Below are 18,265 nucleotides of genomic sequence, written 5' to 3'. Positions count from 1 at the left end.
CCAGGCTCAGTCATGTTTACAAGGACTGTCTGTCATCAGAAGGAACCTGGGGCATATATGATCTGTGGGTGCAGAGAGCTGGGATGTCTTGGTCGTGCCTCAGTCTGTCTGTCTGTCCATCTGTGTCAGGGAGCCAGGAGTGTGGGAGGCCTCTGCTCACTGTGGGTGTGCACACTTGGCTTTGGTGGGGTAGGGAGGGATGGCAGAGGCGAGCGGGTTGGTGGGGACCTGCCAGGAGGAGCCAGGTGGCTGCAGATGTGGAGGGGGTGGGCCCAACCTCAGACATGCCCCGGGGGCGGGGGTCTGGGGGATGCTGAGCCTGGACTGCGCTCTGGGTGGGGGATCCTGGTGCAGGGTTCTTTCCCTCCCTCAGCCCAGTTCCATCCTGCCCCCTGCCCGCTGGAGAATGTCAACTGACAGCCGGGCATGTAGAAGGGTCGTCATCCACCATCCCTACCAGGGGCGCTCACCACCCACCGTGACCCCAAATCCAAGCCGTGAGTCTCCAGGATCAACCAGCAGCCCGTGGGGACCTGCCCTCACGCAGCAGAACAGCCCCATACAGGTGGGGGAGAGGGTGCTGCGGGCGGCAGAGGCACCCAGAAATCCACTTCTCACCCTGCTGGGCTGAGCCTGAAAGAGCATCCACCTGGCAAACTGCAACTCCTTCCGCAGGTGCCCGCACCTCTTAGGGCTGGCTCCGTCCCCCGCTTCCCCCTCCCCCGGCACTTAAGGAACCAGCTGAAGATGCCAGAGAGCTTGTCTGGTTCAGGGAAGATCCCTCTGCTGACCCTGGCTTTCCAGCCTGTCCCTGAGCCCAGCGGAAAGTGAAAGTGTTAGTCCGTCAGTCGTGTCCAACTCTTTACAACACCATGGACTGTATCCTGCCAGGCTCCTCTGTCCCTGGGATTTCCCAGGCAAGAATACTGGCAAGGTTGCCATTTCCTCCTCCAGGGGATCTTCCCGACCCAGGGATGGAACCTGTGTCTCCCGCATTGCAGGCAGACTTTTACGGTCTGAGCCATCAGGGAAGCCCTAGCCCCAAGCAACGTGCTCTCCAACTGAGAGATTTAAAATGTCCACCCTTTCCTTTTTTAGAGAGCTGTTGGCAGGGGGACTCCAACGTAGAGGAAATGGAGGTGCCATCATGAAAGTGGAGTGATAAAGAGATGCTCCCAGACGGGCTGGGCTGTTCCTGTCTCCCTGGCTGGGACCCCGCTGGGTGGAGGGCGTGAACCCTGGCAGAGCCTGTCTCCCGACCCTCACGGTCTGGCCTCCTGAGAGCCGGGGGCTTGCTCTGTCCTGGCTGGTGGGACTCCGGGTCTGTGTTCCCAGCGGAGTTGCCTGAATGGCTTCCCCTTTCATCTCCACCACGACAGCCGTGTGGATGGGGGCCTGGACAGCCAGGGGTGGCCCATGGACGCACAAATGGTGTGGGATCCCCACCAGAGCTGGTCCTGGCTGCTAGGACTGAGCCCTGCCCGGATGGGGAGGGAAGGGTGGCAGGGGAGGAGGGTGGAGCATCAGGGACCCCCGCCCTCTCCAGCGCCCCATGAGCTACTCACCGAGGTTTCCAGAGGCTGCCGAGTGCGGTGGACGGGAGCGGGACCCAGGTGGGGCGCATTGCCCCTTTTATGCGCCCAGGAGGAAGCAGCTGACCCGACCCCCTCCCCTCCCTCTCCGCCTGCCTCCCTTACTGGGTCACATCAGAAGAGTCATTTTCTTTTTTCTTTTCTTCTAATTTTTTTTTTTTAACTCTTATCACTGATGTGATGTGTCCTTTCCTGGGTTATATAATTTCATTTGGGTTGAGTGGTTTTAAAACACATTAGCTTTCCTTCTTACACTTTGGGCAGACTGCAGAGGCAGGCACCGCCAGCCTGGGTGCTCCGAGCCGCAAGACGGCTGACACAGAGGTGACCCTGGGGCCAGCTCCCTCCTCCTTTAAGTCCTGCTTCCCGTGCAGAGTCACCCGAGGAGGCCATCACAGCTGAACGGCACCCTCCTAATCCTTCCCCGGCCGGTCCGTCACCCAAGTGCCTTTTCACAGCCACATTTATTACGTACAAACTGCTTTTGTCCTGTTTCTACCACTGAAAAATTATGTTTATTCCAGCCTTTTCCAGAGTAATCATAATTACAGTTTCAAGAAGTTTATTATGATTATTTGGTGAAGGGAATGGCAACCCACTCCAGTATTCTTGCCTGGAAAATCCCATGGTCAGAGGAGCCTGGTGGGTTACAGTCCATGGGGTTGCAAAGAGTCAGATACAACTGAGCAATGAACACACACACACATTATGATTATAAAACTAATGTGTACATTTCTATTATAAAATAAATAATGTATGCTAAGTCGCTTCAGTCCTGTCTGACTCTTTGCGGTCCTATGGACTGTAGCCTGCCAGGCTTCTCTGTCCATGAGATGCTCTAGGCGAGAATACTGGAGGGGTTGCTGTGCCCTTCTCCAGGGGATCTTCCCAACCCAGGGATTGAACCCGTGTCTCTTGTGTCTCCTGCATTGGCAGGAGGGTTCTTTACCACTAGCATCACCTGGGAAGCTATGATTATAAAACAAATGCCTGTATTTCTATTACAAATAATGAAGAGGCTTATTTTTATTATAAGCAGTTTATATACATTTGGATAGAATTTAGCAGAAACAGAAAAATAGGAATAAAAGAACACGCATTATATAAGTGAAGTCAATCATTTATCCCATGTGATGTACTTCCTTCTCATATGCTTTTCACCTATATTTTGGGTAGGTTCATCAGATTCATGCATTTTTGAATCTCATTATTTCCATTTAACCATCATATCCTCAAGTTGTGAAAAAATCTGTATACTTGTGCCATTTTAAATAACTACACATTGTTCTCCATTTCACTTGGGCCTCAGAACTGAACTCATTCATATTCTGAACAGTCCATCCTAAAGGAAATCAACCTGGAATATTCATTGGAAGGAGTGATGCTGAAGCTGAAGCTCCAATACTTTGGCCACCTGATGCGAAGAACTGACTCATTGGAGAAGACCCTGATGTTGGGAAAGATTGAAGGCAGGCGGAGAAGGGGACGACAGAGGATGAGATGGTTGGATGGCATCAGCGACTCAGTGGACATGAGTTTGAGCAAACTCTGGGAGTAGGGGATGGACAGGGAAGCCTGGCATGCTGCAGTCCATGTGGTTGCAAAGAGTCGGACACGACTGAGCAACTGAACAACATAGCAAAGGTCATTTAAGTGCCCCCGAGCATCATCTCGAGAAGCCCATCCTGGGGGAACCCCTTCCGGCTGCTCCCCTGGGACTTGTGCAGGGGCCCTGTGGCCCTTCCCCAGCCTCCATCAGACTTGGAGGAAAGTTCCAGAGCAGCTCCGGGCCTTAGAGACTCACGTGTGCTCCTCCTTCCATGTGAAGAAGGTTTTGTGGGGGGCGGGCGGGGTCCCTGAGGGTCTGGAGTGGAGGTCAATGGGAGGGGTGCTGGTGAGGGGGATGTCTAAGGAGCGTGGGGGGCAGAGGAGGGGCCCGGCCCACACCCCGGCTGCAGGTTGAGGCCCCTGGGATGGATTCCGTCAGGATCCCTGGGAAGCTCGGGGTGAAGGGGGTCAGAGCGGCTCTGGTGAGGAGTGCTGCTGCTGGAAGCACTGCTGAGGCCAGCTCCCGTCTGGAGGGGTCCTCTCCTCCTCTCCCTGCAGGGCTGCCTGGCACCCAGCCCTCGGGGGAGGGGAGCCTGTGAGACCAGGGCAGCTGGAGGCAGCTTCCTGGGCAGACCGTTGGGGGAGCGTGTGCTTGTGTGCGTGAGTGTGTATGTGTGCGTGAGTGTTTGGGGGAGTGAACCCTCCCCTTTCAGCCAAGCATCTTCACCATGGTGTGGGTTGATGCTGATGAAAGCAATGTCCACATACTGAGGCCTGGGGAAGTCATTCTGGCTTATCGGGGAAACTGAAGGTGGCTCAGTCGTGTCCGACTCTTTGCAACCCTGTGGACTGTACCATCCATGGAATTCTCCAGGCCAGAATACTGGAGTGGGTAGCCTTTCCCTTCTCCAGGGGATCTTCCTGACCCAGGGATGGAACCCAGAACTGGGATATCCTGCATTTCAGGGGGATTCTTTACCAACTGAGCTATCAGGGAAGCCCCACTTATACGGGAGGTACCTTGAATTTGATACCAACTAGAACAGCCTGCTTGTGGCCCATCTCACATACATTGTGCACCTGCTTAAACTCAAAAAGGAAAAGGCTCATTGACCACAAGTAAAGAATGTCCCTGCTGTCCATGCTCAGTCATGTCCAACTGTTGCAACCCCATGGACTGTAGCCCGCCAGGCTCCTCTGTCCATGGGATTCTCCAGGCAAGAACACTCGGGTGGATTGCCATTGCCTTTTCTAGGGGATCTTCCCGGCTCAGGGATCAAACCCGCGACTCTGTGCCTCCTGCATTGTTGGTGGGGGGAGTAGAATAGGGGGTTCTTTACCGCTGAGTCACCTGGGAAACCACCCAAGTAAAGAATGTCCATGTTCAAAATAAAGATTAGATGCCTCCCGTCCTGGGACCCCAAGGCTGGTTCTCCTTTGATGATAAGACTCCCCTTCCAGGTGCAAGGCCATGCTGACTCACTGCACACGTGCTGATCTGTCCTGTTTTTGAAACCTTGAAGGGATATATCCCTGACTCGTTTAATGTTTTTTCGTTCTGGGGAGACATAAAACTGATGAAAGCCTGCTTCTCTGGAGCGGATTCCGAGCGATCTGAGAGGCTATGTCTTGGGCTGTAGCCCTCAGTTTGGCTCAGATAAAGCCCTTTCCTATTCCTACTGTAGACTGTCTATTGATTACTTTACTCGAGGGTCCACCAGCAGGCGGTGGCACTGCTCTAGCACCGCCCCCCCTCATCGCAGAGCAGAGAGCTCGGCCCTGCTGACAGAGCAGAATGATGTTCCCCGCCCTGTGGTCTCTGGGGGCAGTCATGAGAGGACCCAGAGTGACTGAGGGGCCCTTGGGAGCTGGAGATGTCATGGCAGCAGGTGGGGCAAACGCAGGTGCGATGCTCTGCTGCTCTTGTCGGGACCCCTGAGCTCCAGGGAGTGCTGCAAGATGGTTTTCTTTTGGGGGGCAGTGTTCACATGGCACATGGGATCTTAGTTCCCCGACCAGAGATTGAACCCATGCTCCCTGTATTGGAAGCATGGAGTCTTAACCACTAGACCGCCAGGGAAGTCCACACATGGCCATTTTCGGAATAGGGTCTTTGCTTGTGTGATTGGGGTAAAGATCTTGAGATGAGGGGACTGTCCTGGAGAATCCAGATGGGCCCTAAATCTAATGAGAGTCCCTGTAAGAGACAGGCAGGGAGGTTTGGGACAGACAGACAGGAGACACAGGGAAGGAGCCTGGGTGGCTGTGGAGTCGCAGACTGGAGGGAGGAGGCCACCGGCGGAGGACAGCAGGAGTCCCCAGAGCCGGGCAGAGGCCACGGACAGTCTCCCAGAGCCTCTGCAGGGAGCATGGCCCAGCACGCACATCGATTCTGGACTTCTGGCCTCTGAGAGAGGATACGCTTCTGTCGTTCTAAGCTGCCTAGTTTGCAGCAATCTGTTCCAGCAGCTGGGGGCCCATGCAGGTCAGGATGTGTGTGGTGTGTTTTCCAAGACACAACGTATTCGGCTTTTTGCTGAGATGGTGAATGAATGGGAAATGCTGGCTCCTTCCTCCTCTCCTCATTCTGGCTCCGTTGGGCTTTCCTGGTGGCTCGGATGGTAAAGAATCTGCCTGCCAATGGGTTGGGATGGTCCCCTGGAGAAGGAAATGGCAACCCACTCCAGTACTCTTGCCTGGAGAATCCCATGAAGAGGAGCCTGGCAGGCTACAGTCCATGGGGTCGCAAAGAGTCAGACACAACTGAGCGACTAACTCATCACTTATTCTATGCTTCTGGCTCCTTCACCAAACAAAACTTGCAGTAATTCTAGAACAAGAGAACAAACAGGCCAGATTTTGAGAAGAGCCTCTGGGCGGGGGGCAGACAGGCACCAGGGAGGGAAGGTTTGGGCCGTGGTGGCAGCAGCCGGGGCGCGGGGAGGCTGCGGTGAAGATGCAGGAGGTAAGCACGGTCTGGTTCTTCCTCCCTGCTTGGCACTGCCTGGGACGATGCTTGCCAGCCCCTGCTGCACAGGCCAATGCCACGGGCCTGGACCAGGGGTCAGCACAGATTTTCTGTACGTACTCAGCTCTGATTTTGTAGCATAGAAGCAACCACAGACACAAGGAAACATAGGGACGTGGCCAGATCTGCTGACCCAACCCAGACCGCCGCGGTGGGCAGCCTCTGGAGAAAAGGGAAGGGCTGATCCGCCCTGGACATCGTCCCTCCAAACCAACAGGACTGTGGAGCTCAGGCCAGGGGGCTGCCTCCTCTCAAGGCTCCCCAGGGCTGGAAAGGCAAGGTGCAGGGGGCCGGCAGTGGGGTTCTGGTGACCTTCCTGACGCCTCGCGCTGCCCCAAGTGTGGCAGACAGCAGCCAGTGGTCCTGGGAAACCCGGGTCCACAAGACACAAGGACTTGAGAAGACAATCACACACTGGACCACAGGTCACCATGGAAACAAAAGCACAGCATCCATGCAACACAACCTGGTATAAAATAAGCACAGGAAGGTGCTGAAGGGAGAGGGCTGGGAGGCTGGTGAAAGCAGGTCTGACATCCTGGAAACAGCAGAGTGCATGCCATTGGCATAAAAATATATCCCAGGGATGTCCCTGGAGGCCCAGGGGTTAGGGCTTCACTTTCCAACGCAGGGGGAGCAGGTTTGATCCCTGGTGGGGGAACTAACATCCCACATGTCTCGCGGCCAAAAAAACCCCAAACATACAACAGAAGCAATATTGTAACAGATCCAATAAACACTTTAAAAGTGGTCCACATCAAAAATAAATCTGAAAGAAAAATCCCAAATCAATGTCACAGCTGCTGATGGAGTGGGAGGGTGGAGGTGCACACAGAAGGCAGAGGCCAGCTTTCCCGACAGGACCTGAGGTTGAAGAGAGGGTAGAGCCTTGCCCGGAGCCCCGGGGAGGACGGAGCTGACCTGAGTGGGCGCAGCAGGGTGTGGGGGTGAGATCCGAGGCCAGCAGGATGGGCTGATGTTGAGATGCCGGAGGAAGGGGTCTGTGGAGGGGACCTCGGGGCGTCTGGGCGGCAGACCAGCCATGGGCACCTAAAGCCATGGACCTGACAGGGAAGGAGAGGAGGCAGGAGGGGCCGAGGAGCCAGCACGGGGCTGGGAGAACTCACATTCCCAATGACCTGGCCACAGCCACGGATGAACAGAGATCCCTGGGCCATGCACACTGTCAGGTGAACGAATGAATGAGGGAGTCCAGCTCTGGACCTAATCAGAGACCCCTGCAAGGGGCCTTTGGAAAGAGGCCCCAGTGTGTTTCCAGGTTGGAAGCTCTCTGCGCTCTAGTTAGCCAGGGAGCAAAGTGGCCACTCTGGTCCTCCGTGAGCATGTTACCCTCACCTCCAGGGCAGGGCTCCAGGCCAGCCAGGACTGCCTCCCCTCGAAGGCTAGGAACTCACGTCGAACCCCCGTTTACTTTGTGAATAAGGAGGACTGCACATCACAAAGAACCGATCCCCTTCCACGTACAGGCATCTTTAATCACTTCCAGCACTGAACTTAGGAGCTGCCTATTTGAAGCAGCTTTCATTCGGAGAAGGAGGATCAGCTCCATCGTTTCCACAAACCCCAGCACAGTACCAAAGCCCAGGTCATCTGGATCAATGCAGACGCCAATTCTGAAAATTGCCCTGGAGCGGCCGTGGGCCAGCTTGTGGGCAACGTGGCCCCTGCGAGGACCGAGGCTCTGCGGGGTCAGTGGGGATGGGATCGGAGCTTGTGGTGCAGAATCTGTAAGCCGTGGTGAGACAGTCAGGTCAGAAGAACATCTTAGTGGGCAAGGCTCTTGGGCATCACAGATTCACCATCTCCTTTCAGTCCCCACCAACACAAGCACCAAGCATCTGCGAGAGGGAAGTGAGAGCTGACCCGAAGTCGCCTCGGAAGGCGTTAGAGGGTCACGAGGTGGCTTCCAGCCCAGAGGGCGGCTGTCTCACCCTCGGGGCTCCACTCTGCAAAATGGGCTGCTCTGACGGTCAAATAACAGGTCCCCGTGAGGCCCCCAGCCACGCCCGGGAGGGAGCGATGCGGTTACTGTGCCCTAGGCAGCTGCAGAGAGTCCCACGGGGGTCCCCATAAAGCTGGCCATCACTCTGACTCCCAGACTGTCCGAGGTGGAGGAGAACTCAGAGCTCGTCTATGGACGGATGGCAAGTGGCCGGCGGGCGTCACCAGCTGGTCCTTTGCCCTGCTGGATCCCACTGCTGTGAGCGGCAGTGTCAGGCTGGACCCCAGCCTACTGCCTGCCCACCCAGAGTGCCACCGGGGCCACCCAGCAGGTGGCGCGTCCCGACACGCAGGCTGTGAGCGGATGCCCACCTGCTCCCCCCGCACGGTCTGTCCTCGACCCCAGGGTCCTCTCTCCCAGCTTGCGAAGCACGGGTGAACTTGAAGACGGGGTGTGCATGTAAGGAGATCCGACAGCCTAGCCCTCCTTCTTATTCAAATAGACAAGAGTCCAGTCACTTGTCCGGATGTCCAGGAGCGCTTACACGTCCGCCCATGCTCCGGTGGAGACAGTCAGGAGTACACAGACGGCTGGGGCGGTCACCGCGTCCCCTCCTGTCCATTCCAGTCTTGAAAGCAGCATCAGGAAGCCAGCAGGGAGGGGGTAAAATATCACACTGAGATAGATCTTCTTTGTGTTCTTCACAAAACTTAAACCACAGCGCCCTAAAGGAAAGACGTACAGCCTAGATGCCGCTTACGAATCAGAGCAGCCATGAACCAGGTGGCCTTGGAGGTTGTCCGTGAACTTGGGTGAAAAGCTGACGATCTGAGAACCGCTGTCAGCTCGCGGGTGGGTTTCCAACACAGGCCAGGTTCTCTTCTTCTTCCTCCACTGGGCTGTGTGCAGTGGAAAGCGCAGGGCAGGAGGGGGTGACCGAGGTGGAGGTTGAAAGAGGGTGGGTGTCCCATTCAGGCGAACCTCTCCTCTTAGGGCTGGTGGGTCATCACGGGTTTCTGTGAAGCACAGACACACATGGGCACACCGTGTGCACAAGTGGGTGTGAGATACACAGACGAACACACAGGCACAGAAACTCAGAGGCAAGGAGAGAGGAACATGGAAACACACAGGTGCGCACACGAGTGAAGACGCACTTAGATATGAGTGTGCACATAAAAACACACAGGCATGCACACAGACTCATGCACGCACACACACAGGAGGGCACACACTGCACACACAAACACGTGGACCTGCCGGTCAGAAGGCATCGGTCAAGCCCCTGCCGGTTTTTCACTCAACCTCTCTCTGCCTCAGTCTCCCCAGCTATGAATTTGGGTCTGTGACACTGGCCCTCATCAAATGGGCCATGAAGATGGAAGGTATTTGACAACTGAAAGCGCTGAAACACAGGAAGGTGTGTTCTCATTTGGAAGTACTTGGATTTTCAGGCCCCCACTGGCTGTTTCGTATGAGTCTCCTGCAGGGAACGGCCCTGCTCTGGCCACGGCCCAGGTGGCCTTTGCCCGGCTCGTGTGGGGCTGGGAGGGGAGCCTTGTCGGGGGTGGGCTGACGCTGGCTGTGTTGGACCTGTGGGCAGCCCCAGGCATCAGCAGTGAGTGTTGTGAAATCCTTTGAAATCTGTTAAAGTGGAGTCCGTGGCAATAACAGAGCGGTCACTTCATCTTCCCGGACAGCCAGGGCATTGGCTCAGACTCGTGTAATCGGAATGAAGTCAGAATTGCTGCCGGGTGGTCGCAGCTGGCAGGTGGGGTGTGGGTGTGGACAGCGGCGGGGATCCAGGGTGTTGGGACAGTGTTGGGACACTGATGGTGGCCACTGAGGCCTCCTGCCCATCCCTGGGGTGTGGGCGAGACTCTGGTCCCTCGAGGTCGGCTGTCTCGTGTGTGTGGACTGCTGCGGGGGCCCCGGGCAGGCAGCACCTGCATCAGAGAACCCAGCACTTCTCCCAGGGTCTCGTGCGGCTGGAAACACCAGGGACCGTGGTGTGGGAGAAGGCCTGCCAGAGGCGCTTCTGCAGGTGTCAAGGCCACGGCCGCTCCCGGGCCAGCCCGATGCTCCCTGGGCTTGGGGAGGAACCCGAGGCTCCTTCTACATGGAGGCCCCTCCCAGGGAAGCAGGGGGACTGCGCTGACCCCGGCATCTGCACAGGTGGCTCAGCTGCACGACCTTCGCAGGAAAGACGCGCGGCGCTGGGCAGGGAGTCCCCACTGCCTCCAGGGCTGTCCCCGATCCCAAGCCCAGACCCCCCAGGGCGAGGCGACCCCCCCCCCCGCCCCCATCAGCCCCACACTTGGGTACCTTTAGAAATGTTTTCCATTTTCCTTTAGATCTTATGTTGATCTTACTTTTCTTGTGAGTTTATCCCAATTCTTTACTTTGAAGACTTCATGTGTCAGCCTGACAGGTCACAGAATTTTAAAGCCGCCCCAGCGAGCAGAGAAAACTCACCGCAAAGCTGTGGTTGGCGGCTCTCTTCCTGCCATTGGGGTTCCTCTGGGTCAGGGATCCGCGGTACATGGACTTCCGACTGAAGGAGTCATCATCCTTGCCTTTGGGGAAAACAGAAGGGGGTTTGTTTATTAATCACACACTTACCTCAAACAAGTGTCTTTGCCTCCGAAGAAATTTTAAAAGGAGCATGAACAAAATGCACCACCCAGGACGAATGCTGTCTTTGTCACCACCAGGACATCAGGAAACTGACCGTGTCCCCCGTTCCACGCATGCGTGTGCGTGCTCTCTGCTGTCCGACTCTTTGAGACTCCATGGACTGTAGCCCCCAGGCTCTTCTGTCCACGGGATTTTCCAGGCAAGAAATACTGGAGTGGGTTGTCATTTCCTTCTCCAGGGGATCTTCCCAACCCAGGGATCGAACCTGCGTCTCTTGTGTCCCCTGCACTGGCAGGCTGATTCTTTACCACTAGTGCCATACCTTGGTATGTACAAATTATATCGCAAGACACAGACACCACCACCTCCACCTTTATGGGCTTAAAAAGCAGCAAATTCCAGGGATCCAGGCATCAACTCACTGCAACAGTCCCTGGGGGTGTCCTATGCGTGTCAGGGCATGAGACGCTGGGTCCCATGGCTCATGTAGAAATCCAGGGCCCTGATTGGTCATTTTCACGCTCTCTTAGGCCCGGGGAACGAGGGGAGCAAGAGACTTACCTTGGCTTTGGGGGTAATTGCTGAGCTTCCTTCTCACGAGACAGGGCACGGCCTCCACCTAGAAGAATGACATGTCTCTGGGTATCACTATGTCGCTGTGACTGTTAGGGGCACCAAGAGATGAATGCAAAGTTCTCATCATTCAAGCACATGCTCGTAAATGAGGGTAACTGTCTTCTGTTCTTTGGCAATATTAGAACTTTAAACAGTACTAAAATGCATGTTATCAATAAATTACCAAATATAAAGAATATAAAAGAGATGCTTGCCTTTTGGAGAACTGCCAATTTTGGGAAGGGACTCTCAAGAGTCTGTGGTGTTGGAGAAGACTCTTGAGAGTCCCTTGGACTGCAAGGAGATCACACCAGTCCATCCTAAAGGAAATCAGCCCTGAATATTCACTGGCAGGACTGATGCTGAAGCTGAAACTCCAATACTTTGGCCACCTGATGCAGAGAGCTGACTCATTGGAAAAGACCCTGATGCTGGGAAAGATTGAAGGCAGGAGGAGAAGGGGACGACAGAGGATGAGATGGTTGGATGGCATCACCGACTCAATGGGCATGAGTTTGGGTAAACTCTGGGAGTTGGTGATGGACAGGAGGCCTGGTCTGCTGCAGTTCATGGGGTCGAAAAGAGTCAGACATGCCTGAGTGACTGAACAACAACAATGATACATGCCCAGCACCCGCAGTTGCTGGCCCACACCTTCCCTTCCTTCGCCCTTTCCTGTCGCTTGGTTCTCTACTCTGGGATAGCTCTTTATCTGTGTTGCCTCCTCAGGGGAAGCGAGAGCCAAACAGCCTGACTTCCCTGGAAGTCCTGCCAACCCGGGCCCCTGGGATTCACTCCAGCTGCTCTGTGGCTGTACTGGGAGCCTGGCCGTGGACGCCTCCAGGGCTGGGCGTCCCGGGACACGTCAGGGATGTCACGGCCCCGAGAAGAGGCTGGGGTCAGGGCCAGGGGCCTGTCTGAGTCCCTCTGTCTCAGTGGTCTGTGTGGTCTCCTCCCTGACCCTCAGTCTCCCCATCACTGCAATGGGGGTGGTGTCCGCCCCAGCTCACCAGGTGTTGTGAACCTCAAACGGAAGGGATGGAAAAAATGCTGCGTTTAGTGGGAAGAGCGACCCAGTGCTGCTGTCATGAGAAGCAGAAGCAACTGGATGGTCACTCGAGATCTCCGGGAGCTGGCAGGAGGTGGTGCAGATGCCGCTCTCCCTGGGGCCCTGGGACTGGCGCCTGCCCCCTCCTTCCCACCCCACCCCGTGTCTTCCTGATGGGCAGGCTGAGGGGGGTCCCACCCACCCCCGTCTACCCTCGTGCTGGTTCCTGCATGGAGCCTCAGTGCTTTCCCCCCAGAGCCGGGACGTGTGGCTCCCAGAGCGGGGCCGTCCCCAGACCCTGTGCCTGTGAATATGTGTCCCCTGTGACCGGTGAACGTGGGGGGGGACACACGTCCAGCACGTGGTCCAGGCCAGGACAACGCCCCTGTGACCTGCAGTGTCTCCGGGGCTCTGTTACCCTGAGCCTGTTGCCCTGCCTGGGGGTCCGCCCGCCTCCCCCCAGCCCCTACCCCAGCCCTGCCCTCTGTCCCACCCTCCCACTCCCCTGCTGGCTTTTCCCAGCTTTTTTCCCCTCCTACAGACACCCTACACCAAGCCTCGCCTCTGGAGGAAGCCAGCCTGTGAGACTTGCCAGGCTTCTTAAAGTCTGAATATTTCAGCTCCACTGCCCACTAGCTTGTCCCGCTGCTAGAAAAGCCAGGCCAGCCATTTACCCTCTCCCACCCTCTCGAGCCTGGGTGCAGTGAACACATACCTCGGCCTCATCTGAAGGGTCTGCGTTTGGATCCTTCAGACCCTGGCCAGATTTCCTGACAAGCCGGGGGAGAAAGACCTGGAGAACAAGGAAGGCATCTGGGCATCATGACCGCCCGTCTGACCTCCAGCCGCAGGGCAGGTGAGCAGGACTAAGGATGGATGTTCCCGCTAATACTCGGTCTGAAAGGCTGGGATGACCTGCCAGTCCTCCAAACACCCCACTCCAGGGCTCTGGGTTCAGCAGATTACAATGCAGAATGCCCAGCTGGCTTTGAATTGCAGATCAACCTTAAGTGAACGCTCTGTGCACAGGGTGTACTTATACGGGGAAATGACTTGCCACGCATCTGCGGTTCAGGTTTGCTGGGGCGTTCTGGTGGCTGCCCCTGGGGCTCTCCTGGGAGCACCTGCCATTCTTCTGCCAGACCTCTGCACAGTGCGGTCTGTCTGGAGATCCCCGACTTGAATCGGGGAGGAGGATGCCGCTCTCAGGCCTCTGTGAGGCGGGGCTCTATCGAGCCCGTCCGGGGTCCCCCACCCCGTAAAGCGGTCTTTATATTAGAATCGGCAGTAACAGGTGAAAAAGAATCCCACCCAGGTCACTGACATCAGAGGAGGCAGCTGGTGGGGGCTCTCCCTGCCCCAGGCCACCCCGTGCCCCCTCCCAGGGCTCCGGGCATGACCTCCCAGGGCTCCGAAGTCCCTCCACTCACTGGGAGGTTAGACTTCCTCTGGGGCTTTCCCGAGGGCCGCACCGTGAGCCCCGCTGCCTGCAAGGCTGCAATCCTGGACTCGATATTCGAGACCTGGAGGAAGGACAGACAGACGTCACTTGGAAGGCCCTTCTCAATGTCGTGGACCGGGAAGAGCAGCTGCTCCGGCTTCACCGAATGTACTAATGTGATACTTTCCCTAAGGTGGGTGTCCCGACCAGGGGCACTTCCTGGGGGCCTCATTTTCACCCGTCTTCCATGGTCATCGGAAGGGTCACCCACCCCCAGGGATGAGGAGAGGGGTTCCAGACATCATCTGGAGGCTCATTCTTGAGGGTTGGAAGGAAGACGGTAGTGACTGTGGGGATAGTGGGAGGAGGAGCTTCTGGAAACAGGAAACAGGGCCCGTTAGCTCCATTCAGATGCCTCCTAAGGCCCGCCATCCTTCCTGAGGTCCCCAGGGTTCTCTGGAGTCGGCCTGCCCCTCACACCTCACTCCTGCTCTAGTGTTAGGGTTTCACTGTTGATCCCTGAACATGCCATGTTCACACCACCTCAGGCCCTTTGCACATGCTGCCTTCTTTTTTTTAAATATTTGCTTGTTTATTTGGTTGCCCCAGGTCCTAGTTGCAGCATGCAGGACCTTTAGTTGCAGCATGCGGGATCTAGCCCTCTGACCAGGGATCGAACCCAGGCCCCTGTATTGGGAGAGCGGAGTCTTAGCCATTGGACCCCCAGGGGAGCCCACACGTTCTTCTAGCATTATCCCTCCTGACCTCCCCGCTAAGTGGGCTGTCCGAGTGCTCCCTTGTGCTCTCCTCTCCTCATGAACCGAGATGATCTCCTTGGTCGTGGACGTGCTCTCTGACTCCTCCCACTAAGGATGTGAGCTCCATGAAGGCAGGGGCTTGGTCTGAGGTGTTCACAGCTGCGTCTGTGTGTCTACATGACCCTGGCCACACTCGGGAGGTTGAGGACTGTCTGCCCCACAAGAAGGCCTAAGTGAGCCCAGAGTTCCCAGGCTGGCTCGCTCCCCATCGCCTGCCCAGCCTGGCAACACACCCCTCTCCTCGGGGATGGAAGGGCACTTGCTGGAGAGAACAGAAGCGGGAATGAATGGGCAGTGGGGGCTGGGTTCCCCGCACTCTGAGGACCGAACCCCTCTTCTCCAGGGTCCCCAGGGGCAGGCAGAGTAGAGCCCAGGCTCCTTTGTGGTCTCTGGAAGCCCCTGCTCCATCCTTTGATCTTTGCACACCATTGACAGCCCCCACCCCCAAACTTGGGCCTTGGACCCAAGCACACAGGGTGACCCTTGGTCAGAGTTTGAGCCCTGGGGCCGTCCTAAAATCTAAGCCTGCTTCTGGACAGCCCTCCCAGGACAGGGAGGGGAAGGGTGAGCATCTTCCTTCCACGCTGCCTGTCTCTCGCCGACCTGAAGGGGAACAGGCAGGAGTGGGGTGCTGAGGGTGGATGAAGGGTGGTTCCCACAGAAACTCCCAAAGTCCTGCTCTGGAGCTGACAGCCTGGGCTCCGCTATGCGAGCTCTTCAGGCCCCCACCGTCTGTCTGGGGTGCCCTTCCGCCCCTGAGGAGAGGGGCGTGTCTCCAGGCCGCGCACGTTCCAGGCGGCAGGCCAGCCTGGGGACTCCGGGTTCGCTTATTCCTTCTCGTGAAGCGAACAAGTCTCCATCTCCCGAGAGGGGCGAGCGTCGCACGGCCACCGCCTACCTGGCTCTCTGTCCGTTGCACCTCACAGGCCGTGGCGGCCACTCGGCCCTCCAGCTCCGCCAGCTCCGTCTCTGTGGTCCTGCTGGGCTGCTCGGGATCCCCAGGACTCAGCGGGTCCTTTTCCCGGCTGGGTGTTTGGCCTGCAGCCGTGCGCACCTAGGACAGGGAAGCTCCAAGTGTGACCACGAGCTGGAGAGGCCGCGGGGCTCTCACTAACGCACGTCCCACCCTGACGATGCTTCTCTCTCCACTTCAGGGGCGGCTGGGCACCCGGGGCCCTCAGGGCCCACCAAGGGTTGTGGCTGGGCTGGTGGCTTAGTCACAAACCACTGATCCCTGGCCCTGCCTCTCCCTGTAACCTGCTGAGACCGCTCGGGGGACCTCACCTCCTGGGTGGCCCCGGGGTGGTCCTTGGCAGGCTTGCTTCTGTCCATCCCAGCCCCTGCATCCGTGCCCTCCTCCTCCTCAGATGAGGCCCCTTGGTCACTGATGTGGCTGGTCAACTCCTCCAGCTTTCTCTTGAGGGCCGCCTCTTCCGCGTCGGCATCGGTGGGCTCGTCACCACCTGGATGCTGAAATGGACAAGCGGGTGGGTCTCACTCAGCGGGTCATCTGGAATCACCGGGCTCAGAGGCAGGGCTCCAGGAGGTGCCCCGTCCCCCTGGGACTCCGCTGGAGCTGTGGTCTCATACACGCCCCACACGAGCGTGGCCAAGGTGCTGCCCACTCAACTCCAGAACCAGGCAGGGTGGGGTGTCCTGGAGATCCTAACAGCATCCAGGCCATCAGAGAGGCACCATTTTGAATATCTCTCCATCCCCAAACTGGGTCCCCAAGCCATTTCCTAGGGCTTAGCATCATTGCTAAGGTGCCAAACCAAGACCTCAGCCTGGACTGTTTGCAACTGGTCGGCTGAGGCTGAGCAAGTCAACACGTTTGTTCTCTGGGTTTTCCTCTGTCCCCTTCATGTTTAAACTGACATCCATGATGGCCGTGTGGCCTCAGCATCACCCGAGGGTTCGGGGGTGGGTCCTGATCTCACATAAGGAAAGCGGCACTCACGTCCAGCATCATCTGAGGGTTCAGGGGTGGGTCCTAAACTTGCATAAGGACAGTGGCATTCACGTCCACTGCCCACGGCATGTCTCTGCCTGCCAGGCTCTGTGCCCACGCTGCCTGTTGGCTTTGCAAGGGGAGTCAGAGTCGCAGATGCCCGCCTGGGGCTGGCTGAGATGTGGCCACAGCATATCCGTGACTCTTGTGTGAACATCGCGTGTTTTCTATGACATGGTGAGCAGCACCTTCGCCTCGTGTCCCTTCTTGAATCTAGATCTGGGCAGTTTGTCACCCAGGGTGAACTTGGATGAGATTCATACAACCCAGAACATCTACTTCTCTGCCTCAGCCGCTAAGAAACACAGAGGGAAACAGTGCTTGTGTCTGGCAATCTCCGCTCCAGGCTCTTATCTATGTATGTGCTTCTCAAAACTAATTTTCAGGGTGGGATTATTTGGTCATAATTGTTAGTCTCTGTTATAACTGCAGTTGCAGTTGGAGCACAAACAGGGGCTGGAAAAGAAGGGAACCAACATGTACGGATGTGAGAGCTGGACCATAAAGAAGGCTGAGCCCTGAAGAGTTGATGCTTTCAAACTGTGGTGCTGGAGAAGACTCTTGAGAGTCCCTTGGACAGCAAGGAGATCCAACCAGTCCATCCTAAAGGAGATCAGTCTTGAATATTCATTAGAAGGACTGATGCTAAAGCTGAAACTCCAATACATTAGCCACCTAATGTGAAGAATTGACTCACTGGAAAAGACCCTGATGCTGGGAAAGATTAAAGGCAGGAGAAGAAGGGGATGACAGAGGATGAGATGGTTGGATGCCATCACTGACTCAACAGACATGAGTTTGAGTAGACTCCAGGAGTTGGTGATGGACAGGGAGGCCTGGCATGCTGCAGTCCCTGGGGTCACAAAGAGTCAGACAGGACTGAACTGAACTGACTAAGGCTGCACCCCTGCATGCCTCTGAGTCTCCTGCACCTTCTGCTAGGCCCACTGAGGCACAGGCTCTAGGTACAGCTGATGGCGGGGGGCCTGGAGGGGGCAGGGGACCCTCCACCCCTGGCTTTCTGAGCACCATGCATGAGCTCACAACCCAGGAAATCTCAAGAGGGACCTGGGTGGGTGCCTCAACCTCCCTTAACAAAGGGGCTTCAGCTCTCTCTCTTCACTTGGCTGGGACGTGCCTGGCCACTGTCTGGCCCCCGGGGGTCACCTAGCTGACAGAGGCACAACCGTGTCAGCAGGAAATCCACAACTGACAGCTGCGTGTCCTCTCACAGATCTGGAGCAGAGGGCAGGACTCAGTGGCTGGAGGACAGAGCCGCACCTGCCAGCAGGACGCTGACACTCACCACCCTGGGAGCTCCGGACACCAGCCGACGAAAGGAGAGCTAAGTGCACCATCGGGGACGTGAGCTGGGAAGGGAACCGGGAGACCCGCGTTCTGACCACAGGACTCTGGGGCACCAAGCTGCAGCAGGAGTGGGTGGTGGGGCGCAGGGGACGTGAGTACAGCAGGAGAGGTGACACGTTCGGCGTCACTGCTGTGGGCAGTGGACCCGTCACTGCTGATCCTGAGCCTCACAGGAAGGCGGGAATTGATTGCGCCA

General features: G+C 56.8%; 1 protein-coding gene and 1 long non-coding RNA gene across 5 annotated transcripts in view; both read right to left on the bottom strand.

Moving 5' to 3' along the window:
- Positions 1–2,594: 2,594 nt before the first annotated feature.
- LOC145506455 (uncharacterized) lies at positions 2,595–6,950 on the bottom strand. Its single transcript, XR_014053943.1, has 2 exons — positions 3,972–6,950; positions 2,595–3,175 (listed from the first exon to the last, which is right to left on the bottom strand). It is a non-coding gene; the product is annotated as an uncharacterized LOC145506455 (long non-coding RNA).
- A 693-nt stretch (positions 6,951–7,643) lies between these two features.
- The window catches only part of MLPH (melanophilin), a 43,105-nt gene continuing 32,483 nt past the window's right edge, over positions 7,644–18,265 (bottom strand). For all 4 annotated transcript variants that reach the window (XM_081491116.1, XM_081491115.1, XM_081491117.1 and 1 more), the window contains 7 exons: positions 15,975–16,160; positions 15,589–15,744; positions 13,862–13,954; positions 13,147–13,224; positions 11,330–11,387; positions 10,607–10,707; positions 7,644–9,147 (listed from right to left, as the gene is read on the bottom strand). In XM_081491116.1, the coding sequence (XP_081347242.1) occupies positions 9,121–9,147; positions 10,607–10,707; positions 11,330–11,387; positions 13,147–13,224; positions 13,862–13,954; positions 15,589–15,744; positions 15,975–16,160 (699 nt within the window). In that variant the 3' untranslated portion in view covers positions 7,644–9,120. The remainder of the gene's footprint in view (positions 9,148–10,606; positions 10,708–11,329; positions 11,388–13,146; positions 13,225–13,861; positions 13,955–15,588; positions 15,745–15,974; positions 16,161–18,265) is intronic.

This window comes from Giraffa tippelskirchi, chromosome 5 (assembly GCF_054371585.1).
Source record: "Giraffa tippelskirchi isolate mGirTip1 chromosome 5, T2T-mGirTip1v1.2.pri, whole genome shotgun sequence".
NCBI lineage: Eukaryota > Metazoa > Chordata > Mammalia > Artiodactyla > Giraffidae > Giraffa > Giraffa tippelskirchi.
The sequence above is the reverse complement of the archived record's forward strand: the minus strand, read 5'-3'. Positions and strand labels throughout refer to the sequence as shown.